General features: G+C 37.2%; 1 protein-coding gene across 1 annotated transcript in view; it reads left to right on the forward strand.

The window, feature by feature from the left end:
• Positions 1-17,252, forward strand: part of Thsd7b (thrombospondin type 1 domain containing 7B) — a 715,164-nt gene that overhangs the window by 248,442 nt on the left and 449,470 nt on the right. Inside the window, 2 exon segments of the mRNA XM_047545870.1 lie at positions 699-854; positions 10,056-10,253. Of these exon segments, the coding sequence (XP_047401826.1) occupies positions 699-854; positions 10,056-10,253 (354 nt within the window).

Raw genomic sequence — 17,252 nt, forward strand, 5'->3', positions numbered from 1 at the left:
CCTTGGTGAAAAACACTGTGGGACAGATGGCCACTGCATCCTTAAGGGACCAAACTCTGGTCCCAGTATGGGTGCAGGCGCACACTAGGAAGAACTGGAAGTTCCTAGTTTGTCCTTCCCTAGGAGGAGCCTTGTACCTCTGAGCAGCCTCACTAATGAAAATGATTTCCAGCGGCCAGGTCTGCAGTCACAAAGCCCGATTTTTCTTCTTATTCTAAGAACCATTTTTCTTCTGTGTCTTTGCCAACTCCACCCCTCCGGGGAGTCACAGCAGTAGATTGGTTATGCTAAACACTCCACCTCGGGGGTTCGATTTTGATTTTTTTCACAGCGACCCAGCCATTTATATAGTCCAGATAGACTCATCTTAAAACTTCACAAAACCATTTAATTTTGTTTTAAATCATAACTCTGAATAATTTGTATCTATGGTATTTCCAGTGCTCTCTTGCATTTCCAGGAAATACTCTGCAATGCAGGAATCTCAAGTGCATGCCCTCTGTCACTGTCTTCTTTTCCTTTCCTCACCCAAAATTCTAAGCAGTGTGTATTGGAGAGTGTTGATATTTTGTTTTTATATACTTTTTATCACCATGAAACTAATGTGAGCAAAGTAGCAAAAGATACAGGTAAAGATAGGAATAGTATTAAGGATGTCCAGAATATGTGACGTGGCCCATTATTTTTTTGTCCTTTAGTCTCTAGACCGGTGGAAAATGCATTGTGTTTGGGACCTGCCCCTTCGGCCTCTCAGCTCTGCAGTGTCCCTTGCTCTACAGACTGCATAGTATCTTCCTGGTCAGCCTGGGGCCTGTGCATCCATGAAAACTGCCGTGATCCTCAGGGGAGAAAAGGTGAGTGCCTTGCTTGTGTGTGCTTCATTTACTTCCAGTGTACACACATTTATTCTGCTAGCTAAGTAGCTGATTAAGCCTGCTTAAGACAATATTTGTTTCTAAAATTTAGATAACTAGCTCAAGCCTGACAGCATTCAGGAAGGTAACTGGGGACTTTCCAATGAAGCCTAGAATCCAACCTTGATCGACTTTCCAGTTAGGCTCAGAGCATATGAAGTGACTGCCATTCAATTGGATATCACAGTGTTTTTATATATACACACACACACACACACACACACACACACACACACATATATATATATAAAATGGTTACACTGAAGAAATTAGATGAGATTCCTATAATCACATTAGAAGTCAACTGTTTTGATTAGTAATTTATTCCTTTTTAAAATTCCACATTTAACATTTGATGTTATATTTTAGATTCTTAAAAGGGGCATTTTGTATGTTGTATGCTTTTTAATATTGTCCTGATGCTTAAAGTAAAATCTTCAAACCTTTTGTGCCAGCTTGATTTTGTGGATCTTTGCAGTCTAGTTTTCTTTAGTTTTCATTAAATTTCACAAGTCCATCTTCCTTCTCCATTTTCACAAACATCTTCTCTTTCATTGATGTTTTATTTTCTATTGATATTGTATTCCCTGAAATGCTGGTGCTAAGAAGAAATATTCCTTTTAGTAAGAGCAATATGATACAGGACATTCCAGAAGTTAGGTGGTTTGTAGAACTGTAATCCTGAGTACTTTACATCCAAGGAAGGAGCACAGGGCTTGGTTCTGCAGTCCTCAAGTTCCCTGCTCCTGCACAGCTTCATGTCACATTCATTTGAAAACCCCATTTCAGTCATCCCTGGAGTGATCCCAGACATACACATGTATGACCAGGGTTCACAGCCCATGTCTCCAAACTGCTCACTTCATTCTGACATTTTTCCTAAGGCAGAGGATGAACATGCGTGTGAATCTTAGGCAAGAAGAAACTTTCATTTTTTTATCAAACTATGGAAGTATGGGTCTCAATGGAACCTGGGGAGGGGAAGCTCCTGCTACTCCTGTCATAGACATGCAGCTGGAATGTCTCCCAAGCCACTTTAATTATGTCAGATAAGACCACATTGGCATTAATGTCTTTGGCCTTTTGGTCTACACATATATAATCTGACCTTGTAAGTCTCTTGAAGTTTATTATGGGACTTCTCAGGAGACTTTCACGTTATTTGAACCAGTGCTTCTGTGTCCAACCTGTGCCATACCTATTTACGGTCACCATCTAGAAATCATGTGAGGCTGGATTGAGGATCCCCACCACTTTGGACATGGCTATCTGTACTTTGCCAAATGGAGTCTTACTTCCCTTGTTTTCAGAGCTGTAGAACTTGCACTGGGCCAAGTGGACTTTACATTACTTGGGGTACCTGTGGCCAGGAAGGATAGAAATCCAATTCATACTGACTTAGGTCAAAATTAGCTAAACATAGAAGGAGCAGCAGGGCTGCATCCAAAAGTGTAAACAAGGTCAGGGGGTCTCAGTCTCTTCCTCTTTTTCTTTCTTTGCCTTCATGATTCTCTTCTCCATCTCTTTGTTCTACTTCTCTATGTATGCAGTTTAAGACAGGCTCTCTTCATACAGTAAAGATCAGCATGATTTTCATTTTAGATAATAAATAAGTAGTAGGAAATATCTTCCCAATAGTTAAGGAAGAATCCTGGAAGTAACTGTCTCTGGTTGCTTTGGGTCATGTGCCCATTTCTGAGCTCTTGACTCTGGCAAGAGTATGGGCTTCAGTGACCATGTCCAAGTCACAGAGTCTGGAAAGGTACAGCGGCATGCAGCCTCAGAGATTGAGAATGGAGTTGGGGAGAGGTGGCTTGCTCAAGGACACTACAAATAAGTAGAAGCAATTCTGGGGGCCAGACTTAATATTATGATGAATATTAAATAGATGTTAATTAAATGCATTATCCCCTTTGTTCTGCTCTATAGTTCCACTACTGAAATTTTCCTCATTTTCTCCTTTTCCTAATTTTGTTTTGCTTCTTCAGTCACTTTAGACCAAATTTTCACCAAACTTCTATGTAAAACTATTCTTTTAAGTTTTTTTCCAAGTTTCTTTTTTTTCAGTTTAAGTTTCTTTTCCACATAACTCGAACTAGTCCCTGCAAATCAGTTTGTGAAGCTCACAACTTTCTGACCCATCTTCTATTTTATTCCAAGATGTCTTTACATCAGCCTTTTTCCTCACTGACCCTTACTGCCCTGCTGTTTAAGTCAACTTCTGAAAATGTACTTTTATCCATCATTCGTAATACACCACCTGTTGCAGGTTGAATTGTGTCCCCTGAAGGATGTGTTCCCATCCTAATCCCCATTATGTGTGCTTGTGACAATGTTTGGTCACTGCAGATATAATCAAGTTAAGATGAGATCATACTAGAATGACTGGCATTCTTATGAAAAGAGATATTCAGTCACAAACGTTTTGAGAGAGGAGAGTGCTGGGTGAGGATGAAAAGAGAACTTCATATGAAGATGGCATTAGACATTGGGAATGATACCTTATAAGCCATAGGTTCCCAATAGATGATAATCACCAGAGGCTAAGAGAGAGGCATGGGAGTGATCCTCCTCTAGAGACTCTGGAAGGAGCACAGCCCCACTGAGACTTGATTTCAGGTTTCCAGCCTACAGAATTCTGAGACAATACATATCTGCCATTTTATTTTATTTTATTTTGGGAGGGTACTGGAGATTGAACTCAGGGGCACTTGACCACTGAGCCACATCTCCAGCCCTATATTTGTATTTTATTTAGAGACAGGGTCTCACTGAGTTGCTTAGTACCTCGCTTTTGCTGAGGCTGGCTTTACACTTGTGATCCTCCTGCCTCAGCCTCCTGAGCTGCAGGGATGACTGGTGTACGCCACTGTATCTGGCCATATCTGCCATTTTAAACCACCCAATTTGCAGTACTTTGAATGGCAGTCCTAGGGAACTAATAAAACACCCATATTATATTAGCATTTAGGCTCAGAGGTGATGTAGTGCATCATAAAATACCAAAACTCAAGTGTAGAGAGAAGTGAAGCAATTTGTCTGCAATGCTGTGGTGATTTAATAATGGCCAAGCAAGCATAAGGACTTGGGTTCCCTTTAACTCAGTCCGCTGTCCTATCAAATAGTCGTCATGCTTAGTTTATTTCATCCATAAGCCTAAAGAAGTTTGGACTCACACACAAGTCTAGCTCTGAGAAGAAAAGTCAGCTGGCCTTTTGTACGACACTAGTCAAAGTGAACCACTGCCCTTGAGAGCAAATCCTTGCGCTGCTACAGGAGATGAGGAGTAGAACTGGGTTGGGTCTATGCAGCTATAGTGTAGAAGCAATGGGACAGTTGTGGGAGGAAGGGAGGGCTGCCAGTGACAGCTTGAGAGCATCAGGTAACCAGGGTGTGCATTTTTTCTCCAAACTACAGTTTTTTTTCAGAGGCTCAGACTTTGGGGCCCAAGGTAAGGGTTGAGGCAATGGAAGCTTTCACCTAAAGGTGTTAGTGGCTCTCAGGCTTTAGGAATTGTTAGGAGAATGTTGAAATTGATGAGGATCCTTTCCTGTTTCATAGGGCCCACAGTGAGGCGAAATGACTTGCCTTCAGCACTAAGTAATCACATACAGGGGAGAGTAGGAACCTTGATGATTGCTATTCATGTCTAAGAGTTCGTTATTTTAAAATGCTTCCCTAAAGCAGAGAGAATGTTGTTTTTTAAAGTCTTTCTAAAACCTGGCAGGACCACCTGCCTGTAATCCCTCTTGGGAAAAATAAAGAATGGAGTTTTCCCTCCAGGGAAATGATTGTGTGCCTACAAGGTGTCCAAGCATGTTATGATGCCAGAAAGTGATCTTGTTATTTTTACCTGACTTGTTAGCATAAGCTTGAGATCTCCTCATTCTCCCTTTCTGTCCTGTGATCTTGCCTGGGTTGCATCAGAATCACTGAGGGGCACAAACTAAATGTAGTTTTGAATTCCACAGAGTCTGCATTAGACATTGCAAAACTCTGTAATGTCAACAGACTGTTCAGCTTCACATTTTAATCCCTCCTCTAAAGAAACACAGTGAGCCCACTGGTGGAAATCTCAAACATACATTCCTTATTCCACTTTTAAAGTAAACATATATGCATATATGTTTATATTTATATATTTGCATTTATATATTTATATATATATTCTGTATTTATATTTGTATCTACAAAGGTGGAGGATATGAATTGGGGGGAAAAAAAAAACTACCAGCAAGAAAATAAATGGAGAAAGTTGGAGAGCCTTGAGATTATTCCTTTTTTTCTCTCACAATTTTTTCCTAATCATCACATTATTCTTTTGATATGTTCCTTTTGTTCACAGAAAAAAAAAAGAAAAGAAAATAGTAGAAAGGAATGGGAAAGTAGGAAATCTTTCCTACTAAGAGAAAAGATTAGTTATTATAACAACTATCTTTGTGTGACTGTCAGACACCTTTCAATCAGGTATCATCTGAGGTTCGTGGCTGTCAGCTATTTGGAGGACATTAGAAAATCAGCCCCTGTTCACTGGCTTCCTGGTCTTCCATCACATCAGTGATGGGCAGACACAGGGAGCAGTGCTCAGCAGGTTGGCACTTGTCAAATGATTCCAGGATACCTTTCAGAGGAATTAAAATTGGATCAGATTTTATATTTTTATTGCTTTATCTTTGAGACATTCCTAGAATGTCATAATTAGAGAAATCTCAAAGAGGTTTAACCTTAAAAAGTTGAGGGATAAATTATACATGGATGTGATGGAATTTTAAAAATACTTGATTCACAACACTCTTGCCCCTTTCATATTCTAAAATGACAATCTTCTAAAAAGGAATTTGAGAGCTAAAAGTGTGGTTCAGTGGTAGCATGCTTGCTACCTAGGACCTAGGTTTTATCCCCAGAACTGTGAAAGAGAGAGAGAGAGAGAGAGAGAGAGAGAGAGAGAGAGAAAGGGAGGGAGAAAGAAAGGAAGGAGGGAAGAAGGAAGGAAAGGAGGGAGGAAGGGAGGGAGGGAGATAGGAAATTTGGTAGAGGTTTCTCTATGTGGTATCACAATAGTTAAGTGCTTGTGTAGTAGGGCTTCAGAGATTTCTTTCTCCTCTAATAAATTATCCTCCTTAATCACAGCACCTAAGAGCCTAACAGTTCCATAGGAAAAGGCATTTTGAAACAAAGAAGCTATGACTATTGTTGAAGGAAGTCTTATTGTCTGAAACAAATTATTTTAGATGATGATGCACTGACATGTCTCAGATCATATATAATCATAAAGGGGGAATTCCCACTTTCCATCCTTGCTGGTAGATAGACTCTACCTTTAATGAGAGGCATATAAAATCACTTTGCTTTATCACAAATAATATGAGCCAAGTGACAGTTTTTTCATTGTCTTCTGCGTCTCTGTGATTTGGGACTGGCTGCAGGCTGTGCACTCTCACTCTGAGCATTGAAAATTCTCATAGTGACTTTACCTATCAGTGCTGCTGCTGCTTTTCTGTGTTCACAACAGACTGGAAAACCAATAATGATACTATAAAATTCTACCCCTGAAGGAATGGTGGTTGATACCTAAAGATTTGGAATCCAAGATTGAATATTTGACTCAGTTATTCTTGTCCAAAGCTGACAGAGACTAAGAGCAAATGGAATGTTTAAGATGAAATAAGCTTCTGTCATCTGTTTCGTCTGCTGGATATTTCTTCAAGCCTGTCCCACTGGAGTCAGTGTAGAGACACAGTGTTACCCACATATAGCTCTGTGGAAGCTTACCAGGATACTTCTGGTCTAAAAACAAAGCAGAAATATAGTCCTCAGACCTAGATGCACCCTCTCGAGCTTTCTTTCATTGTTCCAAGGCTCCAATTAAAAAACATTGACCCCTCTTCTGCCACTTGTTCTTCTTCCCTACCCATTATTCACTGTCCAAGTTATCTGCAGTAGAGTGATATACTAAACCACAAGTCTTTGGGCCATAGAAAAATATAAAATCCTATAAACATTAGTTTTACCAGAAGTAAGCTGAATTTCTAGTTAGGGAGTAATTATTTTAACTCTTTCCTACCCAGTGTCTCAATTCCACTATTCATTCTGCTAAGCTTTAGGTTAACAGAAGAATCCATGGTCCCATTTGGTGGGTTCACTCTGTGGAGTGGAGCTAAATAAAACACAACATATACAGGAGCCAAGTTTGATCCTTTTTTATGTCAGGAAAGACCTCTGCTGTGTTTCATACCCATCCATGTAATCAGTAAGGTACCTTTGCAGTCTAAGTCTTAGTTTTCCCATATTTATAATGGGAATAGTAATTTTAAAATAGTTTTGAGAATTTATTAAGGTAGGGTAGTATTAAAAATGTGGCTATCTCAGTTTTGGTAGAGGGTAGATAATAAATGTGTGTCCCCTTTTCCCTTGAGTATATGCTCTGTGAAGACTAGATGTATTTTCTATTCTTCCTAAATCACACATGATAGTTAATATTTATTGAATGATACTACCTGATTAAAATGGAATTCAGTAAATGAAGTGAGTGCTTGACTGGACCAGCCACTGTGGACTTGGTTGCTGTATATCTTTTAGAACAAAACACCTGGGGAAACCTGATGTCTATTGCAGGCATGAATGCCAATGCATGATTAAAGTTAAGTACTAAAAAGAGATTCCAAGGTTTTTGTTTTATGCTGAGCTTGTGCTGTGATTTGATCCTAGTTAGAGTCAGGACAAGGGCAACACAAATGAAAGACTAAAAAAATTTATTGACTGAGAAGATGTAATCTATAGATTTATGGCAAGATGGATGCATAGTGATTTATAGAGGAAAGCTGCACATGGCCCTCAATGGCATTAAGTTCCAGGAATAGGACACCCAGAATCCCTCAGTAGTGACAGCTAAGTTTCTGTGCTCAACTCTGAACTGGTTGTCAAACAGTATAAATCATGAGGACCATGCCATGACTTGCTCAAAGATAAAAACTAAACAAGCACAAGCATATGACAATAAATAAGCATCAGGTAGGTTTTACATGTGATAACAGAGGCCACTCAGGTTGTATGACAACAGGAGTGTGGAGGTCATTGTAGTTTCATGATCACCAAATGTAGTTTACATCTCTGTATGTCCTTTACCTCTCTTCTTGAGGTGGCCTAGTAAGGGAGCTGAGCCCTTCCTTTAGTTTCATTTGGTCTAGTTAATTATGTAGACTTGGAGATATGAAGGAGGGAAGTTGCCATTTTTTTAATTGCCCTGACCATAACATTCTCAATGTCATGAGAATAGAGTCATTGATTGACTCAGTGATGCCTTCATATTCCTAGATGGTCTATACAGCGAGAGTCTGAGGGTCTCCTCCAAAGGGAGGCCGTGGGTTAGCTTAGGGCAGGAGAACTCAAATAAAACACAACTGTTTATCTCCCAGCCCTGTACTATTCTAAGCAAGCTCAGCTTCCTCTTGTGTCCTGAAACCACTCTTGTATAATGGCCTTCTTGCCTGTGCTTTGTAGAAGCAGCAGGTCTTTCTCTGACTAGACCTTCAGTTTTGTAACCTTTGGATCTCATTACTCATGGTGGCAAAACTGTGAGGCATTGTACCTGGTTTTGTTACCTCTCATGACCCCTAAGTTGGCCTTTTCCTTTTCCTGTGGACAGTGGAAACCTCTCAATTTGGGAATTAAATGTCTTCTTATCAACACTCTCTTACGTTCTTTACTTACTTCAGGGAATAAATGAATGATAATTCCTTAAAATATTATTTATGTACCAGATTGGATTTGTGAAACAAAAACAAAGGAAATTAAAGGAATTAAATTGGTTGCTTGAATATGGAGTACAAATAATGGAAGATGATATATATATCTTCAGGAAGTAGTCATAGGTTTTAAAAGTAACATATCATGACCAGTTATAGTGGTGCATGCCTGTAATCCCAGCAGCTAGGGAGGCAGAGGCAGGAGGTTCACAAGTTCAAAGCCAATTTCAGCAACTTAGCGAGGCCCTAAGCCGCTTTATGAGACCCTGTCTCAAAATAAAACAAAAATAGGTTGGGGATGTGGCACAGTGGTTAAGCACCCCTGGGTTCAATCCCTGATAATAAATAAGATAAACAAATAAATAAGACAAATTATGAGGACCAGAGATTGAAAGTCTAGACTACAGGATTTTATTTGGTTCTCGGTTATTCATTTTTAGGTGACTTTTTTTTTTTTTTTAATGTGGATTTGTTATTCAAAAACAAATATTTTATATAAAAACAGAGCATAACTGATAGTTCTGGTTTCCTATACAAAATTGAAAGGTCTATGAACAACAGGTCCACATTTTCTTGTAGTACAGTCAATGGAAGCTGGATAACAGCATTTTATTGTAAACCGTAGACCTTGTCACTGTCTTCAGTTTTTAGACTGATCCATTTCCCTCAGTGTGTTCCTGCTTGACTGCTGTGAATGTTGAGTTTGCGACTGAAGGTCCTTACAGATATAAATGAAAGATCCATTTATATCCTTATTATGGTTTATGACTGGTGGGAATTTGGGGCCTTAAAATAACAGTATATATATATATTTAAAGTGAATAATAATCCAGGGACCCATGTTTAGTCAGGATAGAGAAGAAGGCCCAAAGAGGTGCTGTCTTTACAGGCCAGGCTGATGTGGAAATCTCAGTGAAGCAATATATGGAAATCTCAAAGTAAGAAGCTGTGAGTGGTAAGCACCAGGGACACGCCAAAGTGTAGATGTGTTTCAGCTTAATGCAGAGTAGCAAGAGTGTCAAAAACAACAGCAAGAAGAAAATGTGGATTTATTTGTGATAAGGTCATTTTTGGGAGTCTCCTTTTATTTTACTGGTTTGTTAAAACCTGTGGATATACCCTATTTATTATTTCATTTGATTATATGTGGCCTCTCCAATTTTTAGGTTGCAAATGAATACAAGACAGATATTCTGCTCTAATTATTTTCCATTTTCTTTTTTCCTTTCAACTTCTTATTCTTCCACATCCCATAAAATTAAAACACATCAAGATAACATATGCTTTAGAGCTCTAAGTATTTATATATAAGTCTCATCTCTCACATAGCAGCTGCTTCTTTCCATTGTGGGCTAAGCGTGGAATCCTGTGAAATTTGTGTCCTTTTTCCTTTCAGGATTTAGAATGAGGCAGCGCCATGTCCTCATGGAATCCACAGGGCCTGCGGGACATTGCCCTCATTTGGTGGAATCTGTTCCTTGTGAAGATCCAATGTGTTATCGATGGCTGGCATTAGAAGGGATCTGTATCCCTGATCATGGAAAATGTGGCCTGGGACATCGCATCCTAAAGGCCATCTGTCAGGATGACCGAGGTATGATCCAAAGATGCACTACAGGTGTTGTGATATCAGTCAGAGGACATATGACCACTCTCCAAAAGTCATTTTCTTGAAGGAGAGAGGCATGGCCTTTTCTATGCTTGAATATTCGTGGTTCCGTCAAGGGACACATTGCTGGCAAAGGAGATGGCAGTCACTTCCTATGTGACCACATGCTCCAAAATATGAATACTATTTGATTATGCCTGAATGCAATGCAGTGGTCCTGGAGAGTTGTCTGGAGTTTTTAATTTTCCAAAACAGATGGAAAATAGAAATTTCTTGGGTAGTCTTCAACTTAGCAATACAAGTTTTATTTGCTTATTTTAAGTTCCATATATAATATGTCCTTATATATTATTAACAAGTGCTTCCTTATAAAGATTCCATGTTAAAAAGAAAAAAAATAGTAAGTGAAATCTTTCCATTTTTATAGCATCCGAGCAGAATCAGTTCTAGACATAATACTAACATTTCCAAAGAACCATTTTTAAGTTCAAGTTGTCAAGACTTAGAAAACTATTAATAATGATGTCTTTCTGTGATCAGCAAGCTTCTGGTACAATCCTTGTTGGGAATGAAGGGTGATTTTAAAATATGTAAGTCACATGGCAATGAGAAAAGTGACATTTAAAATCTTTATCCTAGAAATTAAAAAATATTCAGTCTCTTGGAAGAATATTGAGTATGTCAGCTCTGCCACAAGAAACCCCCTTTGCTCTTGGTGTGCAGGATGAAGTGTTTTGACTTATAGAGTGAAATAATCCATAGAAGAGAAAGAAATTGCATAATGGATTCAGAATGGGTATTAGCATCTACACAGGGTTGACTTACGGTGCACTATTTCCTTTCGTTTCTCTCTCTCTTTTCCTCTTTCCCCTTTCTTTTGTTTATCTTTCCTTCCTTTTTTTCTTCTTTTAAATAACTAAAATAATTAGACAAATATACATTTTTATCAGATGATTTAATTGGTTACCTCCAGAATCCAGATGGTGTTTTAATTAAATAGAAGGTGACAACAGATTGTAATAGCTACAGTAAATAGTAAAAATTAATAGTGACTGGTTCTAATATTACCAAATAATGTTTTTTTTTTTTTTTTGTGGTAGCATATGTACAACTTAATAACCTAGGCAAATAAGATCACCTTTGTGTTGTTTTTCTTTGTATTATACTGTGATTTATAATAAGAAATACATATTTTGCTCTTTATTCCTGGTTCTTGGCACAATGATTCTAAATCCTTGCTATTCCCAGAGCAATAGGGTGCTTGTTTTAAAATTTGGTCTTTGATCCTGGTTTCCTTGGATTTCCCTCGGTGATGAGAGTATCTTTTATCCTCATGAGATGGCTCTTGGTTGACTTCTGGAGGAATGGTTGGTCCTGGTCATCTGAAAGATCAAGCCATGACTTGGAACTTTCAGCTCTACCCTGTGTCCTCTAGGAAGAGGAAAGGGGCTAGCATTTGATCATCCTAGATAATGAAGTCTCCATAAAAATCCCTGAACTATGGGGCCCAGATATTTTCCAAATTTTCTAACATATGGTACAGGAAAGGTGGTGTACCCAGACCAGTCTTGGAAGCTCCATATTCCTTACCCAGAACCTTGCCCTGTGTATCTCTTTCTTCTGGTTGTTCAACTATATCCTTTGTAATGTTCTCTATAGTAAACCTGTAACATAAGTAAGGTATTTCTGTGAGTTCTGTGACCCATCTGGGCAGATTATAGGATCCACAGAGAGGGTTGTAGGAATCCTGACTTATAACCTATCTGTCAAAAACATAGGAGACTGTCTAGGGCTTTTGATTGGCATCTGAATCTGGGGTAGTTTTGGGGGATGGAGCTCATTACTTGTTGGATTTGATGCTATTTCCAAGTAGATAGTGTTGAAATCCAGGTGAACTGTCAGACAAACCTGCTAAAGCAGAGTTTCTTGGAGTAGGGAAAACCTCACACATCTGGACACTGACTTGTTCTGTGTTTAGTGTGGTTTCAAAGGGAAGTGTTAAGAGGTTTCAAACATGGCTCTGGAGTCACACAGGTTAGAATTTTTACTCTGGTACTCACCTGCTAAATGGTCTCAGGAAAATTATTTAATTTGTGGCAGCATATTTCCCTTCAATTTTCACAAGGGAATAATAAAGCTACCACTTATTGTCAAGACTGTGAGAGTTAAATTCATTACATTAAAATGATTAGTAAAGTGCCTGATACATAAGCATTCAAAATCAGCTTATAATGCACGTTTATTATTACATTTTGTCCTGTGGAAATTGTTCAAAGAACATTCTTTTCTAAAATGAAAATGATACTGAAGATTTGAATATCTACTTCTCCTCCCAGCCTCCAGCTGAGAAAACAGAAATATCCTGAGTTTGGTTGGGATGCAGTGCCAGCAATGGTGCTGTGTTGTGTAATAGTAGGTGTTGGGGAATGGTCAAGTATCTTATGTACATGGGGTAGGATTTTCATTTGCAGTATATGCTGCAACCTCTTCAATAGTTGTATAGGTATCAACTTTACCATATCATAGCAGTTTTAGACTTTTTTTGCTTATTCTTGTGAAATGATTAATTTTTGTTGTTTACATATATTCTCTCCTTCTGGGAAAAGTGGGAATTAATGCTGGTTCACATCAGCTCTATGACATTTTTGTTGTTTTAAATATCTGATGACTCCTTTGTCTGGGATACTACACATCTGATAGCTGAAGCAGACTTGCATCCAGGGAAAAACTGAAAATGAGCTCTTTGTACTTTTTGTGATTCAACTTCTGTGTGATTCTGAATGATTGATGATGGAAATTTGTCAGAGAGGTTCTCACCTGACTCCACATGTTTTCAGGGTCTTTGCATAGTTACAAGAATTAACAGAACTTTTAATGCTCATTTAAATGTCTGGAGAAAATAGTCTCCTGTGATTTCTTGTTTTTTAGGAACATTTGATAGTATTCACCGAATTGGACAGGGAGGAATTGGGAAAAGGGAGAGGGAATGGGAAAGACAATAGAGTGAATTAGACATAACTTTCCTATGTTCATATACATGACCAGCATTACTCCATATCATGCACAACCACAAGAATTGGAAGTTATACTCCATGTAAGTATGATATGTCAAAATACATTTGACTGTCACATATAACTAAAGAGAAAAACAACAAAAAAAAAGAAGTAGAAGATGCACACACAAAAAAAATTGCTATTGCTGGTTTGTCAGTGATTTCAAGGTGACATAGATTGTATATTTTTTAAGTTTCCAAGCTAGTGGTCTGAACAGAGTTCTGGGGAAGAGAATACATTTTCCTGGAGGCAACAGTAGCATTCAGGAAGACACTGACAAGAGTTCTACAGAAGAGTGATCATAGTTGTGTAGAAAACTCTTGGTTCCACAGTCTGAATGGGACATTGATGTTTTGTTGGGATGCGAAGGTTTCTTTTTATATACCTCTATCCAAGATACCTGAAGTGAGTTCATATGGACAACTATAAAAGAGGAAGAGAAAGCAAGTCATTCTTGCAAATTCTAATAGAGCTCAAGTCTGATTAAATGTAATATAAATTTTGGAATTACTTTTAATCAAATATAAGATGATTTATTTTGGTCTAAACCATTTAGTACTGAATAAATGCTGAAGTAAATGGTCTATGAAATGATTGGTAAACTCAGCAAGATGAAAATAAAACTATCACTATCTAGGTTGGTTTCATAGCCTAGCTAATTGAACTGCTATAAACATTGATGTGACTGCATCACTGTAATGTGCTGCTTTTAAGTCCTTTGGGTATATAACAAGGAGTAAGATAACTGGGTCAAATGGTGGTTCCATTCCAAGTTTCTTGAGGAATTTCCATGCTGCTTTCCAGAGTGGTTGCACCAATTTGCAGTCCCACCAGCAATGTATGAGTGTACTTTTTTCTACCACATCCTCACCATCATTTATTGTTACTTCTTGATAATTGCCACTCTGACTAGAGTGAGATGGAATCTCAGTGCAGTTTTAATTTGCATTTCTCTAATTGCTAGAGATACTGAACATTTTTTATATATTTTTTAAGCATCTGTATTTCTTCTGTGAAGTGTCTGTTCTGTTCCTTTGCCCATTTAGTGATTGGGTTAATGGTTTTTGGGTGTTAACTTTTTTGAGTTCTTTATATATCCTTGAGATTAATGCTCTGAGGCAGAGGTGGCAGAGATTTTCTCCCATTCTGTTGGCCCTTTCTTCACATTCTTGATAGTTTCCTTTGTTGTGAGAAGTTTTTTTAGTTTGATACCATACCGTTTATTTATTCTTGAGTTTGCTCCTTGTACTTTAGGAGTCTGGTTGAGGAATTCAGTTTCTAAGCCAACATGTTGGAGAGTTGGGCCTACTTTTTCTTCTAGTAGATACAGGGTCTCTAATTTAATGCCTAGGTCCTTGATCTACTTTGAGTTGAGTTTTATGCAGGGTGAGGATTGTTGTAGTTCTTCTTTGAAGGTCTGATAGAACTTGGCTGAGAATCAATATGGTCCTGGCTTTTTCTTTGTTGGTAGGTTTTTGATAGCATCTTCAATTTCATTGCTTGAGATTGATCTGTTTGAATTTTCTATGTCCTTCAATTCAATTTGGAATCAATTGAATATTTCTAGAAATTTGTTAATGTTTTCAACATTTTCTATTTATTTGCAGTATAAATTTCCAAAATATTTTGATTATCATCTGTGTTTCAGTAGTGTTCATTGAGATATTTCCTTTTTCATCACTAATTTTAGTAATTTGAGTTTTTTCTCTCTTCATTAGCTTGGCTAAGGGTTTATCAATTTTATTGATTTTTTTTTTGAAGAACCAACTTTTGTTTCATTGATTTTAAAAAAAATCTTGTTTCAATTTCATTGATTTTTGGCCCAAATTTTAATTTCCTCTCTTCTGCTTTTGGTGTTGATTTGTTCTTCTTTTTCTAGGGATTTGAGATACAATGTTAGGTTATATTTACGTGTCGATTTTCTATTCTTTTGATGAATGAGCTCAATGCAATGAACTTTCCTCTTAGCACTGCCTTCATAGTGTCCCAGAGATTTTGATATGTTGTATCACTATTCCTATCTGCCTCTAAATACTTTTTATTTCCTCCCTGATTTCTGGTGGTATCCACTCATCATTCAATAGTATATTATTTAGTCTCCATGTGTTTGAATAGCTTCTATTTTTTATTTTATCATTGATTTCTAATTTCATTCCATTATGATTCGATAGAATATAAGGTATTAGCTCTATTTGTATTTCTAAGAGTTGCTTAGTGGCATAAGATATGGTCTATTTTAGAGAAGGATTATGTGTTGCTGAGAAGAAAGTGTATTCAGACATTGATGCATGAAATAGTCGATATATGTCCACTACATCTAAATTATTAATTGAATTTTTTACTTCTATAGTTTCTTTATTTAGTTTTTGTTTGGAGGAGCTATCCAGTGGTGACAGAGGTGAATTAAAGTCACCCAGTATTATTATGTTGTGATCTGTCTGATTCTTGATATTAAGAAGGGCTTGTTTGATGTACATAGATGCTCCATTGTTTGGGGCATAAATATTTATGACTGTTATGTCTTCTTGATGTATAATTCCCTTATACAATATGAAATGTCCTTCTTTGTCCCTTCTGACTAACTTTGGCTTAAAGTATACTTTATCTGGTATGGGAATAGAAACCCCAACTTTTTTCGAGATTCATGTGAATGGTATGTTTTTTCCTATCCTTTTACCTTCAGTCTCTGGATGTCTTTGTTTATGAGGTGATTCTCTTGGAGACAACTTATTGTTGGGTCTTGTTTTCTAATCTAATCTATTAGATTCTATGTCTTTTGATTGATGAATGTAGGCCATTTACATTCAATGTTATTATTGAGATGTGATTTTTATTCCATGTCATTTTGATTTATTTTGGGTTTTTAATTTGAATTTGCCCATTTATCCACTATTCTTTTAGTGTAGTTACTCCCTCTGCTAATTTTCATTTTATTTTTCATTTCTTCTTCATTAAATATCTTACTGTTTTGTAGTGCAGACTTTCTAGTTGTGAATTGTTTTAACTCTTGTTTATCATGGAAGGTTTTTATTTCATATTAATTCTGAAGTTTAATTTTTCTGGGCATAGTATTCTTAGCTGGCATTCATTTTCTTTCAGTGTTTGGTCTATGTATATATTATTCCAAGACACCCTAACTTGAGAGTCTGAGTTGAGAGATCAGCTGAGATCCATATTGATTTCCCTCTAAATGTTACCTGTCATTTTTCTCTGGCAATCTTTAAAATTGTATCCTTATTCTGTATGATAGGCATTTCATAATAATGTACCTTGGTGTAGGTCTGTTGTAATTTTGTGTATTTGGAGTCCCATAAGTCTCATTATTTAGATTTGGGAAATTATCTGATATCATTTCATCAAAAAGATTGTGCATTCCTTTGGTTTGTATCTCTGACCCTTAGTCTATCCCAATAAATTTTTAAGTTTGATATTTTCAGGTTATCCTATATTTCTTGGAAGTTCTATTCATGGTCTCTTCACATCTGTTCTTCATGTTCAACTTTGTTTTCAAGATTATATATTTTGTCTTCATTATCTGAAACTGTCTTCCAAGTGATCCAGTGTGTTGGTGGTGATTTCAATTGAATTTTTAATTTGGTTTTTTGATTCCTTCATTTCAAGGACTTCTGCTTGTTTTTTTTTTTTTTTTTTTTTTTTTTTTTTTCCAGAATCTCTATCTCTTTATTAAAGTGATCTTTCATTTCCTGTATTTTCCCTCTGATTTCACTCCTTATACCATCTTTTACTTCACAGATCAGTTTAACTATGTACATTCTAAACAACTCATCTGACAGTTCTTCCACAGTGGTATAATGGATTCTGTTATTGGAGTATCTTGGTTTTTTTGGGATGCTTTGTTCCATTGCTTTTTCATGTCATTTGTGTGTCTACTCATCTAACTGTATGGATCTGAGGCAATAGAGTTTCTGC

The sequence above is a fragment of the Sciurus carolinensis genome, chromosome 3 (genome assembly GCF_902686445.1).
Source record: "Sciurus carolinensis chromosome 3, mSciCar1.2, whole genome shotgun sequence".
Taxonomy (NCBI): Eukaryota; Metazoa; Chordata; class Mammalia; order Rodentia; family Sciuridae; genus Sciurus; species Sciurus carolinensis.